The sequence below is a fragment of the Rhinolophus ferrumequinum genome, chromosome 10, assembly GCF_004115265.2.
Source record: "Rhinolophus ferrumequinum isolate MPI-CBG mRhiFer1 chromosome 10, mRhiFer1_v1.p, whole genome shotgun sequence".
In the NCBI taxonomy this organism is placed as follows: Eukaryota; Metazoa; Chordata; class Mammalia; order Chiroptera; family Rhinolophidae; genus Rhinolophus; species Rhinolophus ferrumequinum.
Window position 1 is genome coordinate 6,718,219 of NC_046293.1, and position 25,942 is coordinate 6,744,160.

The following is a 25,942-nucleotide window of genomic DNA, read 5'->3' on the forward strand; positions in this document are numbered from 1 at the left end:
GATGTTCAAGACTTACTAATATCAATTCAAATCGATAAAACTGACATTTGGTTGTTACTTGCAGTGTTTTCCCCATGAACTTTGGACAAGTTTACTTACCAAAGTCCATTTGTGAATTTACTTTAAACAGGGAGGTTGTAAGCTAGTGCTTTTGCTTTTTCCTCTGAGTTCTACCCATCAGGCACTTAAATTGGCACCTTCCAAGACAAAGATGTGACGGCAAGAAGTGAAACAAAGTCAGCTGTCTGTCTCACACAGTTTATTTAACAATAGGTAATAAGAAATCAAATTTAACAGTCTATACAGTGATCCAAAGTTCATATTTATAAGTAATCAACTTTAATTGCATGATTTACAACAGTTGAGGGTTTTTGCTTTCTATTTTCAAGTTTTACAGAAAGTGTGTGTGTGTGTGTGTGTGTGTGTGTGTGTGTGTGTGTTGTGTGGGGGCAGGGTAAGGAGGTTAAGAAAGCAAGCCAAGAAGAAACCCCAGGGACATTTTGCATGTTAAAATCATCCCACTGGAATAGTTTCTTACCCTCTTTTTAATTTTTTCCTGTTAGATGTAAAAATAACGAAAAAAATTCTTTCGAGAAACAGAACCACAATATATATAATACATCAATTTGGCAGCTGCCCCTGTATATTTTGAAAAAGTCATTTTTCTTTCTACATGTACAAATTATTTTAATACTTGAAGTTTTTACGCTCAGACTTACGGAATAGAAAATTTTCTGGAGCACAAAAGTTGACTTGAGGGGAGGAAAGGAAATTTTTTTTTTTTTTTTTTACATTTTTAAAAGAATGAACATCTTTGCACCCAGAGAAAAAAAATTGGTATTTTAATATATATTTATATATATTTATATATATAGAATGTAATTTTAAAGTAACATTAACCCCTTTAGTCCTCTGGTTTTAGAAATGTTCTTTTTTTAACTCTTCCATAAAGTGAGGAAAATAGGGAAAAATGTCAACCATCTGCACCAGTAAATAATAACTATTAATATTACATATTTTCATTAATTTAAAAAAAATAATAAAACCTATTGGAGGTGCAAGGCAGGAGCATGTGGGTGGCTTCACAGACCTCAGCCCCCTCCCAGTGCACACTTGAACCACACACACAAGGGGAAAAACGGCTGGTGGTAACCAGCCATAACAAAAATATATTCTTTGTATTCTATCATCCCTCAGGTTCGCCTTGCATGTTTGCTTTAACCACAAACAGCTACTGCACAGTTCTTATGTGTTCCAAGGAAAATTGTCTTTTATGCTAAGAAAGATTCAAAAAAATTGTTTTCAGTACAAAACAGTCTTGTTAAGAGAAAATAATTTTTTTGCTCCCAAAATACTACAAGGTGTCTCTAGTGTATGTCTAGTGTACTCTGTGAGAGGTTTGAATTCAAGTCTGAGTTATCGGTGCTGAGTCCCAGGTCCGTGGCGCTTGCACCATGGAGGTTTGCCATGCCTGGATTGCTAGTGAGCTGAGAAAGCATCGAATTCTGGTCCGGGCTGGCAAAGTGCCCTTGTTCCATGGGGTTGGCCTGGGCAGCTACCAGTCCCGGATGTGGAGAACTGGTCTGTGGGGAGACGTGGTGTGGAGAAGGCTGAGGCTGCATCCTTGGGGAAGGGCTGGAGTGGGGGGGCTGAGACTGCGGCCGTGGAGAAGGGACAGGTTGGGGAGAACGCACTTGATTGGAGAGAGAAGAAGGAATCTGCTGGCCTTGTAGGTGTGGGGACTGAGCCTGATTTGGGAGCATATGCTGCTGGGGGCTCATGGGGTTGGGCTGAGCAGGGGACCCCATTTGTTGCTGAAGGAGTCGCTGCTGATAGGCCTGAAGACTAGCTCCTGCCTCTGCTCCCAGGGCCTGGGGGAGCTGGCCCATCTGTCCCATGTTCCCTTGTTGCATCTGCTGCATGTGATGCTGCACCCGCTGCTGCTGCTGTGGCGGCGGGTAGCCAACTCCCTGGGGCTGCTGGAACTGGCTGTGGTTGGCCAGCCCGGGGCCAATCCCTGCTCCCTGCTGCTGCTGCTGCTGCTGCATCATCTGCTGGCGCCTCAAGATGTCTCGGAACTGTGAAGGCATGGTGCTGTGGTTCATGTTCATCTGCTGGGCCTGCGGGCTCATGCCGCCCATGGCTGGCTGCAGCTGCTGCTGCGCTTGCTGCTGGGGCAGGCCGGCCCTCTGCACACCCGGCTGCAGGGCACTCATGTTTTGCATGGCCTGACTGGAGTGGACCCCCTGCTGGCCCGGCATGGCAGGGGGCTGTAGCCCTGGCTGGCCCTGCGGCATGCCCGGCTGCCCGGGGAGGGGCTGTGGATTCGAGTTGGCGTACTTGGCAGCTCGCTGCTTGATGAATGCAGCCAACAGCTGGGGGTTGGCGTGAAGGATACTAAGCACCTGTTGCTGCTGCAGGGGCGAGCTGGGAGACCTGAGAGTCCGCAAAAGATTCTGTAAGGCTTGTTGAGACACAGTGCCTGGTTTCAGAGGGCTCACACCTACCTGGCCCAATCCTGGCTGGGGAGCCATGTTCAAGGGCTGACCATGCTGGGCCACTGACATCATGGCTGGCCTCGGCATCCCGGACTGCAGTTGCTGGGGCTGAGGCAATCCCCCTTGGGCCCACGGTGGCTGCTGCTGCATCCCGGTGGGCCCCATCCCTGGCTCCAAGTGCCCACTGGGACCTCTGGCCATGGGAGGTGGGTTCATACCCATTGGGGCCATTGGAGCCATCTGGGGCATCTGGTGCTGAATTGGCCTTTGAAAAATTTGCACATGGGCCATCTGGCGCTGCGTCTCCGCTGCCCTCTGAATCTGCATTGCCATTTCCACTGCTGCAGGTGGGGGCCCCGGAAGGGGTGGCTGAGCAGTCTGAGGGGGGGTTGGAGGGGTCACCTGGCCTGCTGCCTTACCCTGGGACACAGGGCCAGCAGCTTGAGTCCTGGACAAGTAGGGCGGCATGCTGTTGGGAGGGGTGGGCTGGGGCTGGGAGGGGGGCTGGGGCTGGGGCGTCTGCGGGGTGCTAGGCTGCTGGCTGGTTGGTGTGGTTGGAGTGGCAGGGGTCGGGGAGGGCAGGCCCTGCTGCTGGCCCACCACGCCGGCCCGCTGCATGCTGGCCATCCGTCTGCGGAGCATCTGGGCCTGCTGGAGCCGGTGCTGCAGCTGCTGCTGCCGGAGCTTCTGCTTGATGTTCAGGCAGAAGGGCACAGGGCACTTGTTCTCCTGGCAGTGCTTGGCATGGTAGCAGCACAGGGCAATGAGCTGCTTGCAGATGGGGCAACCGCCATTGGTTTTCCGCTTGCAGCCCTTGGTGTGCTGCACGACGCGCTTCATCTTCTGGCAGGACGGCAGCGAGCAGTTGGCGTTGCGGCACTGGCAGGCGTGCACCAGGGACTGGATGCAGCGCTGGATGCTCAGGCGGCGGGAGTCTCCTGGGCTCTGGGTGGCTGCGGCCTGCTGGTTGTTGCTCTCATCATCTAAACCGAGACCGAGCTTCTCCATTTTGTGGTCATGGGTTTTAGTGTTATAGCAGGTGATACACAAATCATAATCCTGGGGGAGGAGAACACAGGTGCAGGTCAACTCTCCAAGACTCAAGGCATTCCAAAGCACTTCACATGCTCTGCTGGGCTCCAACACCTTTTCAGAGAAGCCCCTTCAGCGCTACCGCTCACATACTGGGCCAGGCCCCTCCCACCTCTGGCCCTCACTCGCCACGGGCCCACCCCGTGCCTACCTCACACACAGTGCAGTGCCAGCGCGTCTCCACGTGGTGCTTGCACTCGTTGCAGGTGTAGACGAAGCGGTCCTGGCTCTGGGTGTGCAGCTCCACTAGCATGCACATGGTGGACCACTGGGCTCTTCGGAGGGACGAGAACTCCAGGTGCTTGTCCCTTGCGAGGGTGAGAAAGGCATCCCGCCCATCCATCAGATCGCAGGGGATGAGGGGGTCAGGGTCAACGATGGGAGGCAGGGAGTTGGCAGCAGGGCCAGCGATGAGGCGGATCACAAAGAAAACCTGCAAAAAACACACGCTCATCCTGGCTCTGGGACTATAGCACCGCCAGGTGCTGGACCAAACACAGCGGACAGGTAAGCTGGAATGGACGGACGCCTGTGAGGCTGATGAAGCCTGAGTTAGTTTTACAACTGCAAGGTTAAGTGATACAGCCCTTCTTCCTGCTTCACAAATCTCTGGTCTCCTCTTTGAGACTGTCTACAACAGGCTAAAATCCACATCTTAGCTTTCCTACTTCATTCAATAAGCCCTTCAAAATAAGAAGGGTCTAGGTCAGGTACAGCTGCGGTACAAGACATTTTGCCTCAGAGGTGTGCTGTAAAATACAATCCATGGTTTAATCTGAATCTAATTAAAAGGAAACAAGTCAAACAAATCCAAATTGAGGGACATTCTACAAAACGATTGGCCTATACTAATTATGACAAATGTCCATATCACGAAAGAAAATAAGGCCAGAAACTGAGACATTGCAGCTCGACACATAATCCTCAACTGGAACATATAAGGACCAGACATTAGATGGTGACTCTGGGTTAAGTTCCTGAGTAAGAAAACATAGTTTGGCTGTACAAAGGATGTCTTCTTTCTTTCTTAGAAGACATACTTCTAAGGATGTCTTTTTAATCCACGCTTTGGATAAAAAAAAAAAGCACAATGTTAACAAATGCTGATTAAGTGAAGCGAGCGAAGGCGGGCTCTCTATGCAACTTTCCTGTAAGTTTGAAAAACAAGAACAAAAAACACACAAATGTTGGTGGGGGTGCGAAAGATAAAAATCCCAAAACCACCTTATTCCTTGCTGTAGAAGCAGGTATTTTGTTCATTGATGTTTGAAAACACACAACCATCAGTTCCCATAACCATTAGTGTAAAGGCTGCAATAGGAAGCTGGTATATATATATTTGGAATTAGTATACAAATATAAACTCTTATTAACCTAATAAAATACAAAATGGTACCTTTAAGAGATCAGGACGTTGTGAGTAACTGCGGTTTTGCCCACTATATTCTACCAGTTTTTCAGAAGGCTGAAAACCTGTGCAAACTGGCAATAAGACTTATAGTATACTTGGGAAGCAATGTTTGCATAAAACAAGAATCTTTTAAGATAAGATACATTTCTAGAAAAAACACAGGACAAGAGAGCACACACTGAGTGGAGACACCCACGTAGCAGATGCCAGAAGTTAAAAGCATCAAGGGAGGAGTGTGACGTGTCTGACCTTGATACTGGGTTTAAGATCGTAGCTCACAGAAAGCTCTCCTAACAAATGGGGAATGCCAGTAAGAACCCATCCGAAACAGAGGCTAACAGAACCATCCGGTGATTCCCCAGGACACGCCCATTATGGCCAACCCTGAATCACAGCCATCAGACTGACCCTGCTGTGTGTCACTGCAGAGCTCAGACAATACTTGAATTTAACCTGCAACGACAATCTCAGATTCTAAGTCCTAACAAGTGACTACTACCTATATTCAGATTAAACAGTCATAGCATGTATCCACTACTTAATTCAAACCTGTTACAATATACTCTGAGGGTCTTTCCCAATTGCTGTCACGTTAGAATTTTGTGATACTAAATATTGATTGAAATAACTAATAATTATTATCTAAGTGAGGCACCCGTTGGAACTCAGGAATCCTTCCATTTCACTAGCACGGCTGAGATAATGGTAGTAGGCCTCCATCACCTTAGGTTATCCTGTTGACCTTAGTTCTTCAGGCTTCAACAACAAAGGCATGGGAGTAGAGTGGTGGTATGTGGGAAAAGATGCTTTGAACAGCTTTACTGGTCAAGCACCATTTTAACAAATACCTCTCTAAAGAAGGGTTCTGCCATAACTATTTCTCTCCCAAAGAGACTGCTTAATCAATTTGGTTGTAATTCCATACTTGAAATCAAGCTTTCAGTTCCCTCTCCACATAACAGCCACTCCCCATAAGAATTTGACCGTAGTATCTGAACAAAGTGGAACCATGATTAAAAAACCAACCAACCCTACACCTAACATGAATTTCCCTCAAAGAACCAATGATAATGCTGCAGGGAAAAAGATCATCCCCCAATGCACCCAGTTACGTTCCCAGACTACCTACAACAACAAATAAGCAATTTAAATAATGAAATAATTCAAAGTTTTAACTTCTCTGAGAAGAGGTTAAAAGAGCATATATGAAAGTTTAACTTTTCTTCTATTCTCTCCACTTCCCAATGCACTTTCAGGAAGGCCAATAGTCAATATTTTTATTCATTTGTTTTGCCAAAGTCCCATTACAGATAAACTGGAATGGCCAATAGAATTCTAAAGGAGCTTGGTTTAAACAAAACAACAGGGGTGGCTGCATGGCTCAGTTGGTTAGAGTGAGAGCTCTGAACAACAGGGTTGCTGGTTCGATTTCCACATGGGCCAGTGAGCTGTGCCCTCCACAACTAGACTGAAGATAACGAGCTGCTGCTGAGCTTCCGGAGGGGCGGCCGGATGGCTCAGTTGCTTAGAGCACAAGCTCTCAACAAGGTTGAAGGTTCAATTCCCACATGGGACGCCCCCTACAACTAAGACTGAAAATGGAGACTGGACTTGGAGCTGAGCTGCATCCTCCACTACTGGATTGAAGGACAACGACTTGGAGCTGATGGGCCCTGGAGAAACACACTGTTCTCCAATATTACCCCCCCAAAAAAAATTAAAAACGAAACAACAAAATATCCAACAAGCCAATATCCTGAACGATGGATGGAGGTACAAAAACACACGAGGATCACAAATGACAGGGTTAGACAGACTACACTTATAAATTAGACATGCGCCACTTCGCGAGCAGGATATATATTCTCAGAAATGTGTCAGTAGGTGATTTCGTCATAGTGTACTTACACAAACCTAGATGGCACACAAAGGACTACTGTACCTAGTGCTATCTGTACTTTCATACGACGGGTAGCACTACAGGTCTGTTTACACCAGCGCCACCACAAATGTGCATCATGCGTTGCGCTATGACGTTATGACAGCTATAACGTTGCTAGGCGATGGGAATTTTTCAGTTCCATTAAAATCTTATGGGACCACCACTGCATATGCAGTTCATTATTGACCAAAACGTCATTATACAGCACACAACTACGTAAGACTGTACTATTTGTAGATTCGTAACAGTTGCAAATCAAAGAAACCTTACCATTTCCTCTTCTTACCACCCACTCTAGCCATCCTATTTTCTTCTTACTCAAGTGATTTCTTCCTTCTGAATTTACAATGGTCCAGTCAGTGCCCAACCATGATGGGCACTTTTTTAAGAAATCCTGCCGGTTCTCTCTTGTCCTCGGAGGCTGCATCTTACCTCTTTATGTTTCTCCATGGTGGCGTACAGTTTCTGCGAGAGGTCATTGGATACATTGGGCATGCCTGGCTTCTTCTTATTGCCCCTACTCAGGCTGCTCTTGTTTTTGCTGGTTTTCTTATTATTCTTCTTTTTAGCATTTTTGCTGTCTCCCTTTGTTACCTGCAGGACAGCACAAGGGAGAGAAGAAAATGTTAACGTTTTGTTAGGAAGTGATCTGAACAATACTAATGGTAAACAGACTCTCCTTTCTTTGAAACTAGAGATCATAATGTCATGCCTTCTGAACTGCTCTTTACTCCCTCTTTTTTAAGCTGTTATTTATAGTAAACTGTTTACTAACGTACTGATTTTCTCCTGGTGAAGAACCTCTGCACTAAGACCCTTCATTAGGACAATGGCAGGCTGTTGCTTTTTGACCAGAAGAGCCCATAGTTTGGAGATCCCTCAGATGGAGCCATCCTACCCCCAAGCTGAGGATGGGGAACAAGGAGTGAGTGGCAGTGTGGGATAGTAAAGGGTGTACGAAGCGGTCAGCCAAGGACTTGGATTCATTTCCTTCCACTCACATTGTACAGTTTTATGAGTCTGCTCTAAAAACAAACAAAAACCTTGAAAAACATTCAGTCAATGAATTTAAACAAGGCTGTAAAGTATTCTTTAGCAGACTATTTCAGCGTGACTTTAGTAGGTCAGACTCTATGAGGGCAATTATAGATGTGCGATGGGGAAATAACGGACCCAGAAAAGCTCCTCAGAGGATCGTCTTACAATACAGGTTGTGTATGGGGGACTGGCAAACTGTGGTCCAGGCCTGTTTTTGGTTTGTATGGCTTAAGAATGTTTTTCACATTTATAAAGTGCTAAACAAAACAAGACAGAATGTGCTGGAGACAATACATGGCCTGCAGGGCCCAAAATATTCATAATCTGGAACTTTACAGAAGGTCAAGTTTGCCAAACCCCTGCTCTAGACAGGTCAATTTCTATCAGTTTCCCAGGGTTCCTCTTCAGTTTCCATACTGGAAATCCAAGGTTCCATTTAAAAGGGAGTCTGATACTCAAAAATTTTAAAACCACAGAAATAGAACCTCAGTAACTTATCTAAGCCAATTATTTCTTGCCCAATTTAAAGGTCTCTTTCACACCTGCGAGCTTTAAGACCAAGCTGAAAGTTTAAGTTCACTTCTGGATTATACATGAGAATCAAGGTAGGAGGTGGAAAGGAAAATGCAGAGCCCTTACATCCGTGCTTTCATTGCTGGTATTTTCCTCTCGCTTTCTCTCTTCCTCCTCCTGTTCCAGTTCCTTAATGCTCTCTTCCAGAACATTGGGCCAGAAATCACCCTCAAAGTAAGGCAATTCCTTCGCACTAGTTAATCGATCTTCAGTAGCTTGTTTAAAAATATCCTGTGAAAATACCCATGTACAAACTGAAATTTGTTTCTTTTCTTCCCCCCCCCAAGAAAATGTACTTATTATACAGAAGCAGTCACCGCTAATGGACATAAGAAACACCAAGGATTAAAATGTCTTCTGAAATGGTGGCAGAGATTTTATATCTAAGCTCCATGCCGGGGAAGACACTGGGTGTCATACACAGAGTGAGAAGGCCCCGTCTTCAGACAGTATTTCTGTTTTTCTCTTTCCTCTACCCATGAGGACAAGGCGATTAACTGCCTTTATATAACCAAGTGGTGGATTACCCTGCTAGGATTCAGGGCAGCAGCAAAGGCAGGCACACCGACGCCTTTACCACACCTGACGGCAAAAGGCAGTGCGACGTAAGGCACGCCTGCCTTGTACCCATCCTTGGAATTTCAGCAGCTTTCACTGACAAATACAACTCAAATCAACACAACTCAAATTACACAACTCAAATTACAAATACTGGAAACTGTAAGGCTACAGAATGATTTACAGTGCTGCTTGGGCAAACATCCAGTTGATGATTTCCTGCCCTTGACTAAAATCCTTTAAGAAATTTAGTAGTTCAAGTTCTTATCATGAGATACCCTATAATCAATCAGAAATGGCTACTAAAAATATTTTTAATTAGTCACATCTTTAAAACAGGGTTTGTTGACCGAAGACTCTTTGCAAGCCTTGCTTTTCTTTGAAAAAATATGATTATACAGAAAAGTAAAGAGAATACTAAATACTGATATACTCAACTGATTATAGATTTAGCAATTTTAAAACATATTTGCCCGATACACTTCATCTTAGTAATAATTCAGGCAAAATAAAAACACTACCAAATTAGTAACTTTATAAATTACATGGAAGAGGGGGAACAGAAGATTTTTGTTAAGATAGTGAAGAGGCAGAATACAGAGCAGCAGCAGGATTTCAGCTTCTATTACTCCCCCCATTCCTCCTGACCTTGTAGTCATGGACGATTCGCTCAGACACAGCTTTGTCAAGCATCTTTTTGTACCACTCCTGCAGTCGCTTGGGCTTGGGTATCTTCTGGTCAGGAGGGTGGCAATGGAAGATATAGTCGTCTCCCTCACTTGGGGGACATGCCCAAATATGCCCTGTAGTATAACTAACACCACAAAGAGAAGGAACATTCAAAAGAAAAGATTATCCATTCTGGGAAGAATGTCACATTTTAAACTACAAGGTGGAGTCAGTACAGAAAGCAGTGATTTCTCCCAAGATAATACAAAAGTATGCAATCCAGCATCAGATCAAAATTCTTAGGCCATAACTACGTGCAAGCCACAGCACTAACAATGGACCTCATGTGGCCTAGTTCTGGGAAGATCCCCAAATCCCACATTTGCATTTAAAGACCAAATGAAAGCTACAATGCAAAGGAAAATGGATCCATTGTAGCAAGAAAGCTAAAAGAAATGTAAATTGTTAAGAACAACCTGCAAGGTGAGGGGGTGGATATTCTCAAGCACATACAGACCATGAAGGTAAGGAACAAGTCTAATGACTTTTTATTATCTCCAGACGTTTGGTTTTGGTTTTGATACCCAGGTGTAAAAGGATCAAATGCAAATGTTTAAGGTTCTGGTCCAAAATGAGTAACAATCAACCTTCAAATCAAACTGTAACTCAAAGTTTAACTGAACAAACTAAAACTAATCTGGGATGTGTGCAACTAGGGTCAAAATATCCATTTCTTTTCTATTGGTAACATTAACATCAAAGGATCGCCAACAACGTTCAGGTTATAGTTCTAGATGAAAACCAAAGTTGAGAAAAAGAGGCAAAAGTCATATATTTGCATGTTTTAACCTATGTCTCACCACAATAACCTAGTGGTAATTGGTTTAAAACTAGTTTAAAGCAATTGTTTTTAAAATGGCATTTATTACCAATCTGCTTACCCTAATTTCTTGACGTATTCTAAATATCCAATTAGAATTTCATGATACACAGCAGTCCTCAAGCATTTAGGGCGGAAGAAATGAACACTGTCGAGGTATGATATGTATACTCTCCTACACCAAACGGGGAGAAAGAGACCAAGGCAAGTCAGGTAATGAATTCTTATCAATGTGGCTAAAAACACATTCTTCTGTGCTTTTTGCTCACCTTGTCATCTGTAATGCTGTGACACAGTATTAACAGGTAAATGACTAGACTGTGAACCCTATGGCTCTATTAGCCTCAGTGCCTAACAGTGCCTGAAACACAGTGTATTAGTCAGTACCTGTGGATCTTAATGTATTCTGGCAGTATTCTTACTCTGGCCTTCAGACTACTTTGGAAGCAAGAAATCTAAACCATATTCTCCCTCATTTGTATGACATTCTTTCATGTACCTCTCAGCAAAGTACTTAATTCAATCTAAATTTAAACCCATTTTCTGAACAGTAGTGAGTTTGTTTCCCATTCCAGGCTGCTATTCCTAACCCTTCCCTTATTACTATGACCACAGAAGAGCAATATTGAGCAGTATTTTGTTTTTGGTCTTTTTTTTTTGGTTTCATGTCAATACTACACTTGAGATTCTGTGTTTCCACACCAAGCATATCAACCATTTTTTGTCTATTATGCTTTTCTACCTAACTTCAAACTCCCACACACATTAGAGGGCAGCTGCAGTAAATCCTACCTCTGGTTGGGTGGAGGACAGTCAGAGCCATACTCTTGAACGTGCATGCCAAAGAAGCATAAGTCAACGCCATCGATCTCTTCAAAGGCAAAGAGGGCTTTGGTTCGATATGGAAAGGATTCTGCCATCTCTCCACTATCTACAAACCTGCACAATTCAGATGGGAGGGAAAACCCACAACATGTCATTCAGATTAGAATCAACAATAGTCACCATGTATGAGCAATGTTGGACCTACAAGAGAAAAAAAGGGAAAATTACTAGGTACCTTGCTTTCATGCCTGGTTTGACTTCCACAGTTTTGTCAGAAGCATGAACTACCCGAACAGTGACCTCTCCTGACTCAGGGTGATTTTGTCGCCTCAAAAAGTCATTCACCCGATTCTCCAGAAAGGTGCCAAGCCTGGTAGATGGCAACCCTAGGAATGTAGAAGTTAAAAGTTCAGTAGTAACCAAGGTGCAAATTTATTACTGTCAGTTTTAAGGTTCAATATCAAATCTCATTTTTGTTTTCAATACAAGTAGGTAACTTGCTGGATTTTGTTAAAAGTCAGCAATGTAGTTAATACCTAAAAAGAAATTTTTTTTTTGTCATCGAAGACTTCATGAATTTGTGTATCATCCTTGCACAGGGGCCACGCTGGTCTTTGTATCATTCCAATTTTAGTATATGTGCAGTTAAAGCAAGCATGCTAGTCAATACTTTTTAAATGGTATTTTCTCTAACTTTTTATTTTGAAAACTTTCCAATGTCTGAAGAGTTTAAAAATAGAACAAACATCAATATGCACTTTGCCTTGATTGCAAAAATAATTAAAATAAAAAAGGCTGGGTATTATGAGAAACCTTGCAGGAACAAAAGCAACCTGTAGGTCAGAAAAAATTGCAAAAGCACCTACAAAACTAAACCAGATACTACCATAAGATAAATTAATATCAATTAATTAATGATAAAATTTTTGACTACCTTCCTGCCCCACACTCAACTGAAAAGATCACATAAGTCTAAAAGCAGCCTCCATAATGATATGGACAAAACCAAGGGACTCACTCATGGGATGGCAATACTGGACAAATACCTCACACCTGGCCCCCATTAGGAAATGCCCCAAATATGGAGAAATGTAGGAACAAGAAAAAAACAGATTCTGTATTTTGCAAATCCTGATCCTTGAAAAATTTTTTTCTTGGGTCTAACAAATTTCACACTAAAAAGTACTTTGTAGTTCAACTCTAAGTACATTTTAGAGAAGTTATTTTTAGTATGGTTAAATATTTTAAGTAAGGTTGGAACAAATTAATTTATTTTGGATGGTTCATTCTTAACTCTTGATTCAGTGAAGTTTGCCAAGGTGTTACCTTTAAGAATGAAACTTACTTTTAGCAGAGAACTTATTTTCTTTCCTAGTTCGTGCAGTTTTCTTTAAACAGCCATCACAGACAAACCTGAAATGTAAATCAAGACTTTGCTTACAAAACTTATAGAAACAGTTAAAATAATAGTACACTACAAAAATCTATCTTAAGTAGGTATAAAGTTAAAATCCAAAAGATGACCTGGGAGAAATACTTCTAAATATATAACAGAGTTAAAACAACCAAAATACAAAGAGCTTGTAGGTAATCATTAACAAAAAAAGGGAAAAATACCTAATTGAAAACAGGCAAAAGACATGAGAAATGTGAAAGGCACATAAATTGGCTTACATGTGACAAGATGAAGGATTATAGATTAAAATAGGAATTTTGTTGTTTGGCCAATCACACTGGCAAAAGTCTATGTGCTACTGGTGGGAATGTAAATAAGTACAGTGCTATAGCAGTACCAATAGATTTAAAATGTACATTCTCTTTGTTCTGCAATTACGTAAGGATGTATATCCATAAGTATAATTTTTATACAAAAATGTGAACTCATCAACTAGCTGACAGATCTGAAGTTACAAGAATCACTGCAAGTCTCGTAGTTACTCTCACCCATTCTGTAATTAAGAAGAGCACTCAAAATGCATCTCTAAAGTCAAGCCATACGAACATCGACTACTACAGTTTTCCTGTGTTATTTTCTGGAAATGTGTTAATTATAATTAGCCTCCACTTTTCTGTGACCTCCAAACCAGCATCCACAACCAGTCTAAGAAAAGCAGGGGACACTGTCGAGATTCCATGTTAAGGAGAGTCAAGACTGGATGCACAGACACCCTCCTCCCTTCCTACGGAATAGCAGGCATCAGCCCCATTCTTAGAGGCTGAGCAGTGGCCCATAACAGTAGCAGGTAAGTGTCACAATGGACAAAAATCCACTTATTGCTATCAAAGGCCCTATGATGTGCCGCTAAAACTCATGATAAAACAAAATGTCTACAGCAAATACTGATGGTCTCACCCAGACGGCCAGATGACCTCATGATGAAGCACACAGATCTGATGCATTTTTCTTCCACACTCTGTACATTCAACAAATCTGGAAATAAAAAGCCAAAAATCAGTACTTCCAATATTCCCAGATTTTTGAAAATAAAAGGAAGGAAAATCAGTAAGTATACTGAGAATTCAGGAACTACTTACAGTTCAGGATCCAGTGTGTCATTTTTTCTCTTGGAAAACTGTTCTTTATTTATTGTACTAAGGAGAGAAGAGGGACGCAATGAGAAAAAGCGATACAGAAAAATGAGCACCGTGACCACTGGTCTAAGCCAAGGAACGAATCCCATACTGTAAGTGGATTCTTTCCATCTCCTAGGAATATACTGAAGATCATTAAACAAGTATATTCTTGGCTCCCACAAAGTGCATGTTTACATAAAGGAATGCCTGTGTTTTTGGAAAGGACTTCACAGTAAATCTACTTCTCCTTGTAGGAAATGGAGAACCAAGAACTAGAAACATTGAGTTCGTTCTTTTCCTTTTAAAATCCTACCTGCTACTCTTAATGTTAGCTATTTATGCCTTTTATAGTTTAATGTTCCTGGACTGAACTATGAAAGATGGTGTGTACAGAGGGAGCTAAACCATTATTTAAAAATAATACTAATTTTTTAGGAAAGTCTAGTCAACTTTTTGTTAATAGAAAATTTCAACATTAAGAATACATACTTTAGACTACTTATAAAGGGTAAAATATTGTTTATTTTATACTATTCATTTGAAAATTTTCACATGGCCTCCCATCCTGAAATCTAGCATACCACACTACTCAGAGTCTCACAAATACAGAAGTTAACAGTCTTATAATTCTCTACCTACAATAAACTTCAGGGGGTCCCGACTCTGACTACTGTAATTCTTCTTGAAATGAGGACACCTCGGGGCGGCTGGATGGCTCAGCTGGTTAGAGCGTGAGCTCTCAACAACAAGGCTGCCGGTTCGATTCCCACATGGGATGGTGGGCTGGAACTAAGATTGAAAACAGTGACTGGACTTGGAACTGAGCTGCGCCCTCCACAGCTAGACTGAAGGACAACGACTTGGAGCTGATGGGCCCTGGAGAAACACTGTTCCCCGATATTCTTCAATTAAAAAAAAAAAAAAAGGACACCTCCATGTTTATACTGTCTCCCACTAGTTACAGCCTTGAGCCACCCCTCTACCAGAACTAAGGCCTTGCTATTCAAAGTGCGCTCTAAAGAGCAGCAGCAGCAGAGGGCCTGGGAGTTTGTTGGTGATGCAGAGAAGCTCACTACAGACCTGCAGAATTGGAAGGGCATTTCTGCACTGTTCAAAGTCTGAGGTTTAGAACGTGTAAGGAAGACACTCAACAGTACCAAGAGTAAGGCTGCCTTCCTTGCCCATGTCAGGGAAACCTAGCCAGAGCCGACTTCCCGTTTTAAGCAAGGATAAGAAAGTCTCCTTAGGGCTCAAGGGGACCTAGGATCTATTCTCCAGAACAGCACCTGACCCCACCACACTGTACTGCACTGGTGATTGAGGAAGAGTGCAACTTCAAAACCCAATCTGGAAAAATTCACCAGTTTTTCTCAGAAGCCCTGTTTTAACCTAACAATTCCATACTTTTTGGAATGTTCTCAGTTGCTTCTATCTGTTATAGGTTAGACCAGAAAAGAAGCTGAAGAATACTGAAAGTACACCAAACAGTTCTTCCTAAAACAGTCCAAATTTGAAATACAGTGTCTAACTAAATCTTAGAGATTAGAAGTACAATGAGGCAGTTGAGGATATGCTTGGAATTTTTTCTTGGCATTTACCAAATAGCTTTTAAGATTACAAAAGCCCAATGAAGTCTCTTTTTAAGTAAGTCACTCTAACAAACTCCTAAACCACACTAATGTTCAACGAGAGTCACAATAATAGTGATTATTAACCTATAGTCACAATAATAGTGATTATTAAGCTATATGAGAAAGCTATTTGTTCAATTCCCTCAAACTCAAAAGTTAATAATAAAGTTCCTTTGCACTACATTTCAATATTTAGGAGAGAAGCTGACTGTGTACTTATAGAAGAAATGTATCTAAAACGACCACCCAATGCTGATGTATTTGCTAACAGAACTCTCTATGATGGAAATATTCTCTATCGGTCCTGACCAATATGGCAGCCACTAGCCACAGGTGTCTATCGAGCACTTGAAATGTGGCTAATGCAAGTGAGAAATAATGGAAAATTTTATTTATTCTTAATTAATTTGTATTTAAGTAGCCATCTGTCGCTAATGCCTACCATATTGAATAGCATAACCCAAGACCACTTAGAAGCCAGAGTATGATCACCTGACAACAAACTGAAATAAGACAGCAGTTTCCAAAAGAATGCCATTACTTACGTTTGAGGCTGGGAAGGGTCATCCCCCAAAGAAACGCTCTCCCCTTGGATTTCATTGAAACACTTCTCACAGAAATGATACCTGTCGGCAAGAAGGCCATACTGGGGTGAACTGTTCCGTTCACACAACACAGCCCAAGCCAAGCAACGAAGCCACCAATCACAGCAGGCCAAGGAGGGGGACGGGAGCAGAGAGCAGGTCATCAACGGCGACAAGGACATTCAATGATGCAGATTTATGGGCCCCACAGTATGGGTTTTGTTTTGTTTTTTGTTTTTGTTTTTGTTTTTTGTTTGTTTGTTTGTTTTGCAATCAAAGCCAAGTGCGGACAACGACAAGCATGAGGGAGAAAAAAAAACACAAAGCAAACGAAGAAATGAGGGATTGCAGGACAAAAAAACATAAAAGCAAGACAAGACAACACAAAGCAGAAAGCCAAGGCAGAGCACAGATTAGCATTAAATATCTCAAATGGGATCACAAGTAGCAAATGATTACAGCAAATAAAAAGTTTCACTTACACAGACCTATACCCTTTCAGTATAGTAACTACTGCTAACTGAAGCAAATAATCAAAAGGAGGCAGGAGGGTAAATACACTGGGGAGTGAACTGCTACTCTATTACCTAAACATAGCCATCACACATTACTCCCCACTTCCCCCAGAAAAATCCACTAAGGATATAGTACAAGGAAATAATCACCTAAAAACAACTGTGGGTTGAAAAAAACCAAAATTTCTTTTTGATCTCACAAAGCCACATAAGAAAAAAAAAATTTCAATGAAAAGTCTGCACAAGCAGTTAAATACAGATTATAACCATTGACTGACATAGTTGAAAGGCAAAGAAAGGCAGTGGTGTACACAGGCACATGATTACACGTTCCTTGGTATGAAGATTGTAAAACTGTAGATTGATGTTAAAGATCCAAAAACGGTATGTCAAGATTGTAACATGAGGAAAGTTTCATGCTGGTTCTTACTTGCTTTTTTTGAACATAAGGTGCTTAAAACAACTTGAGACCTCCTTTTTTCCTAGGTTTTAATGAGTAAAAAACTGGATTCTGATGCCTACAAAACACTAGGAGAATGCGCTAACTTTTTGTAAATACAACAAAAAGTTTACGCGACTTTTTCAAAGGTAGAAATGCATCTGTAGCACACAAGTTCAGCAAAAACCACCTCCATGGGCTTGGTTCTATTGAAGAGTATTAACTGCCCAGCCTTGCTATTATACTGTCTCAGAGCCCCAAGAAAACACCCTATGCAAGCTACCGTGATTCCCTGAAAATAAGACCTAACTGGAAACTAAGCCCTAGCATGATTTTTCAGGATGACATACCCTGAACATAAGCCCTAATGAGTCTTTTGGAGCAAAAAATAATGTAAGACCCAGTCTTATTTTCAGGGAAACACAGTACATTGTAGGCTGATTAGTGAGCATAGGAGACAAATCATGGTTAAGATCGATTAGTGACTGCAATTTTTGTAATTACAGCCATTATTTGGGCAGGAGAAAACAAGGCAGAAGTGCCTAATTTAATAGAACCCTACCATCGACTGTCATATGCATGTTTGTGTCAGTAACTGATACACCGCTCTTTTTGGAGGTGTTCCTTTTTATTTGCTTAATAGGAGCAAAGAAAATACTCTGGAATCCTTTTTTCAAATACTTAGGCCACACAGAAAAAGGGAACATTTCCAAAAAGATAGAGCTGGCTTACAAACTTCTGGTTAAGTTTTCTGGGTGGGTAGTTTTTGGGAAATGAGATAGCCAGCAGCAATTTCATGGAAAGACTAATTAGTTTGAAAATTTCAGCATTGCCTGAGAATGTGGTGAGCTATGAAAGGACAGTTGAAAAAGAAGTGGGACCTGGGGTGTAATCCCACTTATGCCATCAATTCACAAAGTTGCTTAACTTCCCAATGCCTTTGGTTCCTGTCTTTTACATTTTTATAAATAAGGACCCAGACATCTGATGCAAGGCTACTATCTGCTAGAAAACTGTCTAATTCTACAAAGGCAGAATGCGAAGACTGAAACTTGTGCTGTACAGTTGTTTTCAAGCGAGTTATACATGAATTGTGACTGTACATGTGTTGGTCCATCTACATGCACTCCCTAGCCACGTGAACACGTGGACCATGGGACACACATGGTCCAGCTTACCTGTTCTGGTAACTGTAGTAAGTGGCATCACGAGGGATTGTGCATAACTGTTTGCCATAACAACAGAGTGTCTGTGGAGAAAACTCCAACTGCAAAAGAAACCATTCATTACATAGTAGACAGGCCTGAAGGACAAGGTAGGATATTTACATTGAAAAATCACAAGCCAGTGAAGACTTAGTTCTCATTTGTATTGACCATAATGGGCTATTTCAGTTTCCCAGGCAGTTCACAGAACTATAAAACCATTCTAGCTCATGACTCAGTAGGCTTAGCAGTCACGGCCTTCCACCACTCACCAAATAACTCAACAGGACAAGTGGGGCTCAATATGAATTGGTATACACATAATACCAGTATATGCCAGGTACTATGTATGAACCCACAGGTGATTATCAAGTCCCTATTCCAGAGAAGTTTATAATCTGATGCTTCAGGATTCTAATTAGTTAAGTTTTCAACACAATTTTTATCTGTCCAGAAATTTCTTACCTTTCTGCCACAACAATATCCAAGGCTTTGCATGACTGGGTCAATTTCTTGTTCAAAGACCTCAGACAGCTTGGAGCAATATTTGTATACCCGTGATGTTTTCCGATTATATAACCAGGCATTGTTAAACATCAGCCAAATGTCATCCACATACTGCCAGGGTTCCTGATACTGTCCAGTGTCTAACTTCCTCTTGATGGTAGAAAGATCCATGGGGCTCTTTACAATATCAAAGTAATCCTAGAAGGACAAGCGACACCAAACAGTATTACCCCAAATTGTGAGTACACTGAAGGTAGATGGTGCATTTTCATTGTTTATCATTATTAATATTCCAGATAATGTTGAGTCTTTAACCTGTGTATATTAACCAAGAGTCGACTGATATCCAACACTTCTTTAAATCATTAGTCTACCAAGATCTGAAGCAGCTCAGAGGGCAGAGAGGAACAGAGCTCCCAGACTTCCCAGACTGCAGGCTGATGGTCTACTGCAGCAACTCTAGACACTGTTTCATATAGTGTATGTGCGATCACTTAAAAACCCTGTAACCTTTTAGTACTAGAAGGGACCTACAGGTGAGAAAAACTAGTCCAGAGAACATCAGTGCTCCATCTAAAGTCAAAGAAAAATATAGGAAAAAGAAATTTCTGATGGATTTTTGCCTCTTAAAGCACTCCATTGCTTTATCTAACACAACTCAAATCCCTCTAATGAAAGCTGCTAGCAACATGGTGTATAAAGGCAACTTTTAAAGCATATGAAGCTAATCTAGGTCCATATTTTCTATCATGATCTACTGCTACTCATGTGATAAAAATAAACTGTATGAACCAATAATCCCACTCCTAGGTATATTCCCACTCCAACATACCCAAGAGAAATAAAAACATACACTCACACAAACATTTGTTTGTGAATATTCATAGCAATGCTAGTGTCAAAAGCCAAAAAAGTGTAAACAACCCAAATGTCTATCAACAAATGAATAAAATAAATGTGGTATAGTCATACAAAGGAATATTGCTGGGTCATAAAAAGGAACGAAATATGACTCATGTACAACGTGGATAAACCTTGAAAATATTATGCTAAGTGGAAGAAGCCAGTCACAAAGAATCCCATACTATACGGTATGATTCCATTTAATGAAATGCCCAAAATAGACAAATCCAGAGACAGAAAGCAGACCAATGGTTGGTTGGGGTTGATGGTAGAGGAGGTTGAGGGAAATGGGGAGTGACTGATTGTGGATGCGGGGTTTCTTTTGTGGCTGATAAAAATGATCCAAAACTGACTGTGGCAATGGTTGCACAATTCTGTGCATACACAAAAACCACTGAATTGTATACACTTTAAAGGGGTGACTTGTATAATATGTGAACCATATCTGAATAAAGCTGTTCACAACTTAAAAACTAAAATCAGAAGTGCCACCACATACTTACAGGGATTCCCAGAAGCTGAGGGTCCACAGGTTGACGAAAGGGAAGGGATTCTGGATCCTGTCGGTAAAGTGCCTCCAATGTTGGCATCAGTGCCTGACGTAACTCTTCTGGTTTGAAAACTTAAAGAGTACATTTGAAAGTAGTTATAAATTAAGCAAAAGAAGAAAAAACAAGTTCAAGTTAAAGCTACCAAAATATCTAGAGAAACACAAAACACAGAACTGCCTACACTGCCCTATGGAAATACACCTAAGAGCGCGCTTCCTTATCTGCGTCAGGTAACGCCTTCCAAACACCATGTCTAGTCATCTGCAAACACCATTCATGACTCGGCTAATTTTTCAATCTGAAATTTAGTTAAGATGTCTTGATCAAGTAGAAAAAGAATCCTAATCCTTCCAAAATTGATGGAGACTTATCAAAATAACATTCCAGAAAGATACTGGCGATGGGAGGGGGATGCTGTCAAGAACAGGATCCTTCCTATCCTTCCTCAATCCTGATATCACTATTTAACAGGTCGGAAATTGGACCTGGCACTGTCTTATCACTGAAGGTACCAGAACCACGGAAGGGAAGAGCCCCTCGTCATGTTTTAGAGCTTAGGAAGAAGACAGTTACAATTTTAATGGCAAACGTTAAGTTTTGATGAAAGTGAACTGGCTTAAGAAAACTGACCTGGGAGCTGGGAGGACTATGAATGGAGCTGGGCTTCTTGTTACTCTCTAGTCCTAACTTCCTGCAGTGGGGTGGGGGGGACATACAAGGGCCATCTTGGGAGAGCGCTCTCTCTCTTGCATGTGGATGGCTGGCGGAAGGTGTATGTACCCACACTGCTGTGGTGGTTTTGTTTTTTTTCCAAGAATAAACCCTACTTTTGGTGGACTATCTAAAAGGTTATTTTATTCAATCAACAGTTTAAGGAAAGAGAGAACTAAACTGTTATGTCAGAGCCATGGACTCAGTTGATCAAGTTATATTCAAATGTGCTATCGGTATGATTCCCAAAGATTAGGAAAGATTTGCTGGCGTATCCCAAGTGGAATTAATTTAAGCCATCATTCAAGAAGCCAGTCATTAAGGGTCCAGTTTTGAGCTTTAAAAACACACTCTGGGGGCTGGCCCACTGGCTCAGGTGGTTGGAGCGCTGTGCTCCTAACGCCAAGGTCCCCAGTTCGATTCCCACATAGGCCAGTGAGCTGCGCCCTCAGCTAAGATTGTGAACGGCTCTCCCTGAGTGCCTAAGACAGAGCCTAAGACAGATCCTAAGACACTTACTTTTCTTCTTTGACTGTCCTGGGGCTGGAGATGACTGGGTAACTGAAGTACTTGGCTGGTCTTCCTCCTCTTTTGTTTCAGTTTTTAATTCAGTGCCTCTCTCTTCTGTTTCTGTAGGTTCCACTTTACAGTCCTCTGCTTTAGTCTAAAAAGGTAAGTAGTTATTTTTAGTATTTCAAAGACATGCAACTGGATGCAATAAGACCAGTCTTATTTACTCTCCCCTGTGTTTGAGTAAATAAAGTCCCTTCAGATGAATCTGAAGACCCTTTCTCACACGGAAATCAATGAAATGAGACCTAATTATCAGAATACTTTCCTGTTTATAATTGGGTTCCTAGATTGTAGTGCTAACCAAATAACAGTGGCAATTGCCCTACTCTCACCTCTGGCATATCCTCTGGCTGAGTATCTGCTGGTTCTGGTTGATCCACTTCCATTTTAACCTCCATTTTCACTTCCTGTGAAGGCTGCTTCTCAGAAATGGTCTGAGAATTCACTTCAGTGCTACTAGTAGATGGAGGGTTTGATACCTGCCCCTCAATGCTTACAGTTGGTTGGGAAAGCTGGGCAGAGATGGGGAAAAAACACAAAAAGTTTGCCAATTAAACAACCAGAATTTAAGCTACACAACAAGAAGGCATGCTTAATCACTATGTCTAGGCCAGCATCATTACATCCATTTATGATGCTTTCGCTTACTGCCCATTTTCATCCCCTTGGCATAAATTATGCTTAGGAACAGGAGCCTAAAAACTTACACACACTGGTTGACTGGCTGTGCATTAAAGATTCAGCAACTATTTCTTTGGTACTATCCTTCTGTGGCAGTGTGTGAGAGGTGGAGGTTTCAGAGATGACTACCTAGAGGAGCTCATTATTTACCGAGAAATGGAAAGAAAATAAGGATGACTGGCCATCTCATTGTTTTTAACTTCTCATTAGGAAAAGTTTCACATGTACAGAACAGTAGAGAGAATATAATGAACCCTCATACTGAGTGGCTGTTTTGAATCATCACATTCTAATGGGACAAATGGCCATCTCTATCTTTTTCCTAAGTGTTCCAATAAGAAACTTCACAATAAGTTTAGTATTTTCTGGACCTACCCTACACATTAGGTTGCCACAAAAGTAAATGAGGTTTAAAAATTTAAAATAATTGCAAAACCCACAATTACTTTTGCACCAATCTAAGATAATAAAATCAAGTTTCCTTTCTGTGCTCGGCTCTTCTTGCCTTTCAGAGAACAGGATGAACCAATCACTGATGAACAGTGTGTTATGAAGTAGCTGTGATTCACGGGACTTTAGTTCACCAACATGACAGAGAATTAAAATATTAGTTAGTATCAGTAATCACATAGAAAGTTCTAAGCCTTGACACATAGAGTTCTACTAGTAAGGATGCAACTTTTAGATGTAGTCCCCGTTACATGTCTTAAAGTGTTAGAATACAACATGAACATAGCACGGTCAACATCAGACCTAAACCATATCTTTGAGCTCCTTCTATGCTAGGTACTACAACAGGAGGGAGAAAGAAAGGCAGAAAGAAAGGGAAAAGAAAAGGAAAAAAAGAAAGGCAAAGGAAGGCCCTAACTGCAGAGATTCTCGTCTAATTGGGGAGAAAATAACAAGAGATGAAACGAACAGACTAGAAAGAACACAGCACAGACCGAACCAAACACTACAGTACAGTTGTAACGACTGTGCCCAAACCCAAGCCTCTGCTTACTGGAGTGGCAGGCTGTGGAGGCAGCAGCGGCGCCGTCGGGGTGGGAACAGATGCTGCTGTACTCTGCTGTGAGAGAGGCTGCTGCTGGGGCTGGTCGGCGGAAGCAGCAGCAGGAAGTGAAGCCTGCGCTTGTGGAGGAAGTTGCGTTGGTGGTGGTGTAGGGGATTGCCTTGGAGGTGGATGCAGTGCCTGGGTCTGCGGCCCAGGTGGCACGGCTGGAGGTGTAGGGACAGGGGCTGGAATTGCTGTTGCTGGTGGCTGCTGAGCCCCTATGCTCGGGGGAGTGTGGTGGGGGGTGGGGGTACGACTAGGTACAGGAGAGGGCGAGTTCTGATGCAGTGCTTGAGGGAGAGGGGGACAGTGAATGTGGCTCCCTTGAGACCCTGGAGGCATTATAGGCGAGTTCACCGGGCAGGAAGAACTGGACATTTGTGCCTGTTAAAATGAAAAACAAGATGGCAATTAAGAGAATTAAAGAAATATTTACAAAGGCAGGCTACATGCACTTAAGGACACAAACTGATTAAACAGAAAATGGCAACGAATGTCTCCATTTAAAAATCGGATAAAAATCTTGTTATGGGGGGCATATCTTTGGATAATCTGACCAATGTATATTGTACTTAATTAAATAGCCTTCACAAAACTGAGCAGGAGGCCTCAGTTACTGCAGAGGCACGGGCCAGGAGAGTACCCAGTGTCTTATGGCCTTCCTCTACTCTCTTCAGCTAGACTTCTTCCTTCTGCATTGCTGTCACTAAGATTTCATTTTAAAGTGTTCGCTACTAAAAAAAAAATGGTTAAAAGTATCAATTTAATCTAGTTCGATTTTATAACACCATTGCTCTATCAGAGTAATCTCTTCATTGTTCAGAATACCATATATCCGTAACTGTTCTTAATACTTTAAAAATTGTATGCTTTCACCCACTATAGGCTGTAGGCTGTCACCCTTCCCTGTAAAAAACAGATCAGAGTTTAAAGAATCACAAAAATAAGTAAGAAAATCCATTTGCGAGACATACTTGAGACACTGGGGCTTGCCCGCCAGACGGAGCCAAAGGCATATTCGTTACATTCATTCCCGGTGTTGAGAACGGAGTCTGGGGAAGGAACTGGCTCTGGCTGGAAGGCTGCTGCATGCGAGGCCCATAGCCCATAGGCTGCACACACAAAACACAGCAGCAAATTGCTTCATTAGTTATTCTATTAGAGTAGCTGGCATCACTGCTCTGGCCATGCTGTGGGGGAGGGGGGGCAGGAAAGGAGGAAAGTGGTGCAAAAGCTGACCCTCATGCCAAGATAAGAGAACAGCCTCATAGCTTACCTTAGCCTACTCTAAAATTACAAGAGGTTACAGACAAACAAATTCTCTGGTAAACAAACGCACTTAGAATTCTGACAAAGTAGATGTAATTGTTTCTTTGCATACTGTTAAGTGACGAGAGTGTATCACAATTTCATGAGATCTTTGCTCACGTCAGTGGTAATATAACAGCACACTCCATAATGGGTACAAACAAGTAAAATCTTACAAGTTGTGGCTGAACCTGGTAGCATTCACAGTCCACAAATACTCTAGGATTGTTACACTTCATTTCTAAAATGATCCCAAGCAAATCCAGGCCTTTAAAAAAAGAACTATGGAGTACCAAAGGCCAAAAACTTCATGAGCTATGACAGGTATGTGTATTACAGATTAGAATGAAGACTAATAAGACTTCTTATTAAACATGGTGCGCCAAGACGTTATATGCTAGAAAACATGAAAAAGGCGCAAGAATTGGAGGCACTAGCTAACTCTGAAAGATAGGGTAAGGGGTGGGGCCAACCAAAGGATGATAACAGGTTTAACGTTTACATTAGGAGCAGTGAGATGTTGGGTCCTTTTTCTCTAGTCCCTAGGACCAGGCAACTGCCCCTCCATCACCCTTGCAAAAGACAAGTTTCCTGCCTGGATAGGTTCTGCACTTGGGGAAGACAGGCATTACAGAAGAGAGGTGATTGTGCTGAAGTGTGCAGGCTACTAAACAGAGACTCCAGAGAAAGGTGGCTAGCTACCCTTATATGCTTTCCAGTACTACCGTGTTTCCCTGAAAATAAGACCTAGCGGGATAAGCAGCTCTAATGTGTCCTTTGGAGTAAAAATTAATATGAGACCCGGTCTCATATTATAGTAAAATAAGACCGGGTCTTATATTAATTTTTGCTCCAAAAGACACATTACAGCTGCTTGTCTGGCTAGGTCTTATTTTCGGGGAAACGCGGTATGATTATGAACGGTACGTGAAAGCAAACCTTTCTTCTATTGTTTATTTTATATAGATTATAATCAAATGAGTTCTTAACTATACTGGATCCTATAATATATATACTTTAGAAACCTGGTTTTTCCATTTAAAGCTTTCACGCCATCATACAGGTTCTGAAAAAACTGGTTATAAAGTATTCCAACTTACAAATGTACCAAATTTAACTTAACAAATCTCTTAATGTACATTCAGGATATGGCCTTTTTTTCAAAATAGAGTATATAATACAAAATCCTTCACATAAATTTTCTTCAAACCATATATTTT

General features: G+C 41.9%; 1 protein-coding gene and 1 non-coding gene across 2 annotated transcripts in view; both read right to left on the minus strand.

Annotated features, from left to right (window-relative positions):
* Nucleotides 1-244: 244 nt before the first annotated feature.
* The window catches only part of EP300 (E1A binding protein p300), a 72,837-nt gene continuing 47,139 nt past the window's right edge, over nucleotides 245-25,942 (minus strand). Inside the window, exons 13-31 of the mRNA XM_033116369.1 lie at nucleotides 24,389-24,526; nucleotides 23,364-23,798; nucleotides 22,012-22,191; nucleotides 21,626-21,770; nucleotides 20,348-20,466; nucleotides 18,900-19,139; nucleotides 18,408-18,496; nucleotides 16,237-16,317; nucleotides 14,022-14,078; nucleotides 13,840-13,917; nucleotides 12,832-12,899; nucleotides 11,722-11,872; nucleotides 11,454-11,600; nucleotides 10,723-10,836; nucleotides 9,761-9,926; nucleotides 8,621-8,785; nucleotides 7,376-7,537; nucleotides 3,742-4,023; nucleotides 245-3,557 (exon numbers count right to left, since the gene is read on the minus strand). Coding sequence (XP_032972260.1) covers nucleotides 1,368-3,557; nucleotides 3,742-4,023; nucleotides 7,376-7,537; nucleotides 8,621-8,785; nucleotides 9,761-9,926; nucleotides 10,723-10,836; nucleotides 11,454-11,600; nucleotides 11,722-11,872; nucleotides 12,832-12,899; nucleotides 13,840-13,917; nucleotides 14,022-14,078; nucleotides 16,237-16,317; nucleotides 18,408-18,496; nucleotides 18,900-19,139; nucleotides 20,348-20,466; nucleotides 21,626-21,770; nucleotides 22,012-22,191; nucleotides 23,364-23,798; nucleotides 24,389-24,526 — 5,007 coding nt within the window. The 3' untranslated portion in view covers nucleotides 245-1,367. The remainder of the gene's footprint in view (nucleotides 3,558-3,741; nucleotides 4,024-7,375; nucleotides 7,538-8,620; nucleotides 8,786-9,760; nucleotides 9,927-10,722; nucleotides 10,837-11,453; nucleotides 11,601-11,721; nucleotides 11,873-12,831; nucleotides 12,900-13,839; nucleotides 13,918-14,021; nucleotides 14,079-16,236; nucleotides 16,318-18,407; nucleotides 18,497-18,899; nucleotides 19,140-20,347; nucleotides 20,467-21,625; nucleotides 21,771-22,011; nucleotides 22,192-23,363; nucleotides 23,799-24,388; nucleotides 24,527-25,942) is intronic.
* On the minus strand, nucleotides 12,029-12,140 carry LOC117029552 (U6 spliceosomal RNA). Its single transcript, XR_004424286.1, has one exon. It is a non-coding gene; the product is annotated as a U6 spliceosomal RNA (small nuclear RNA).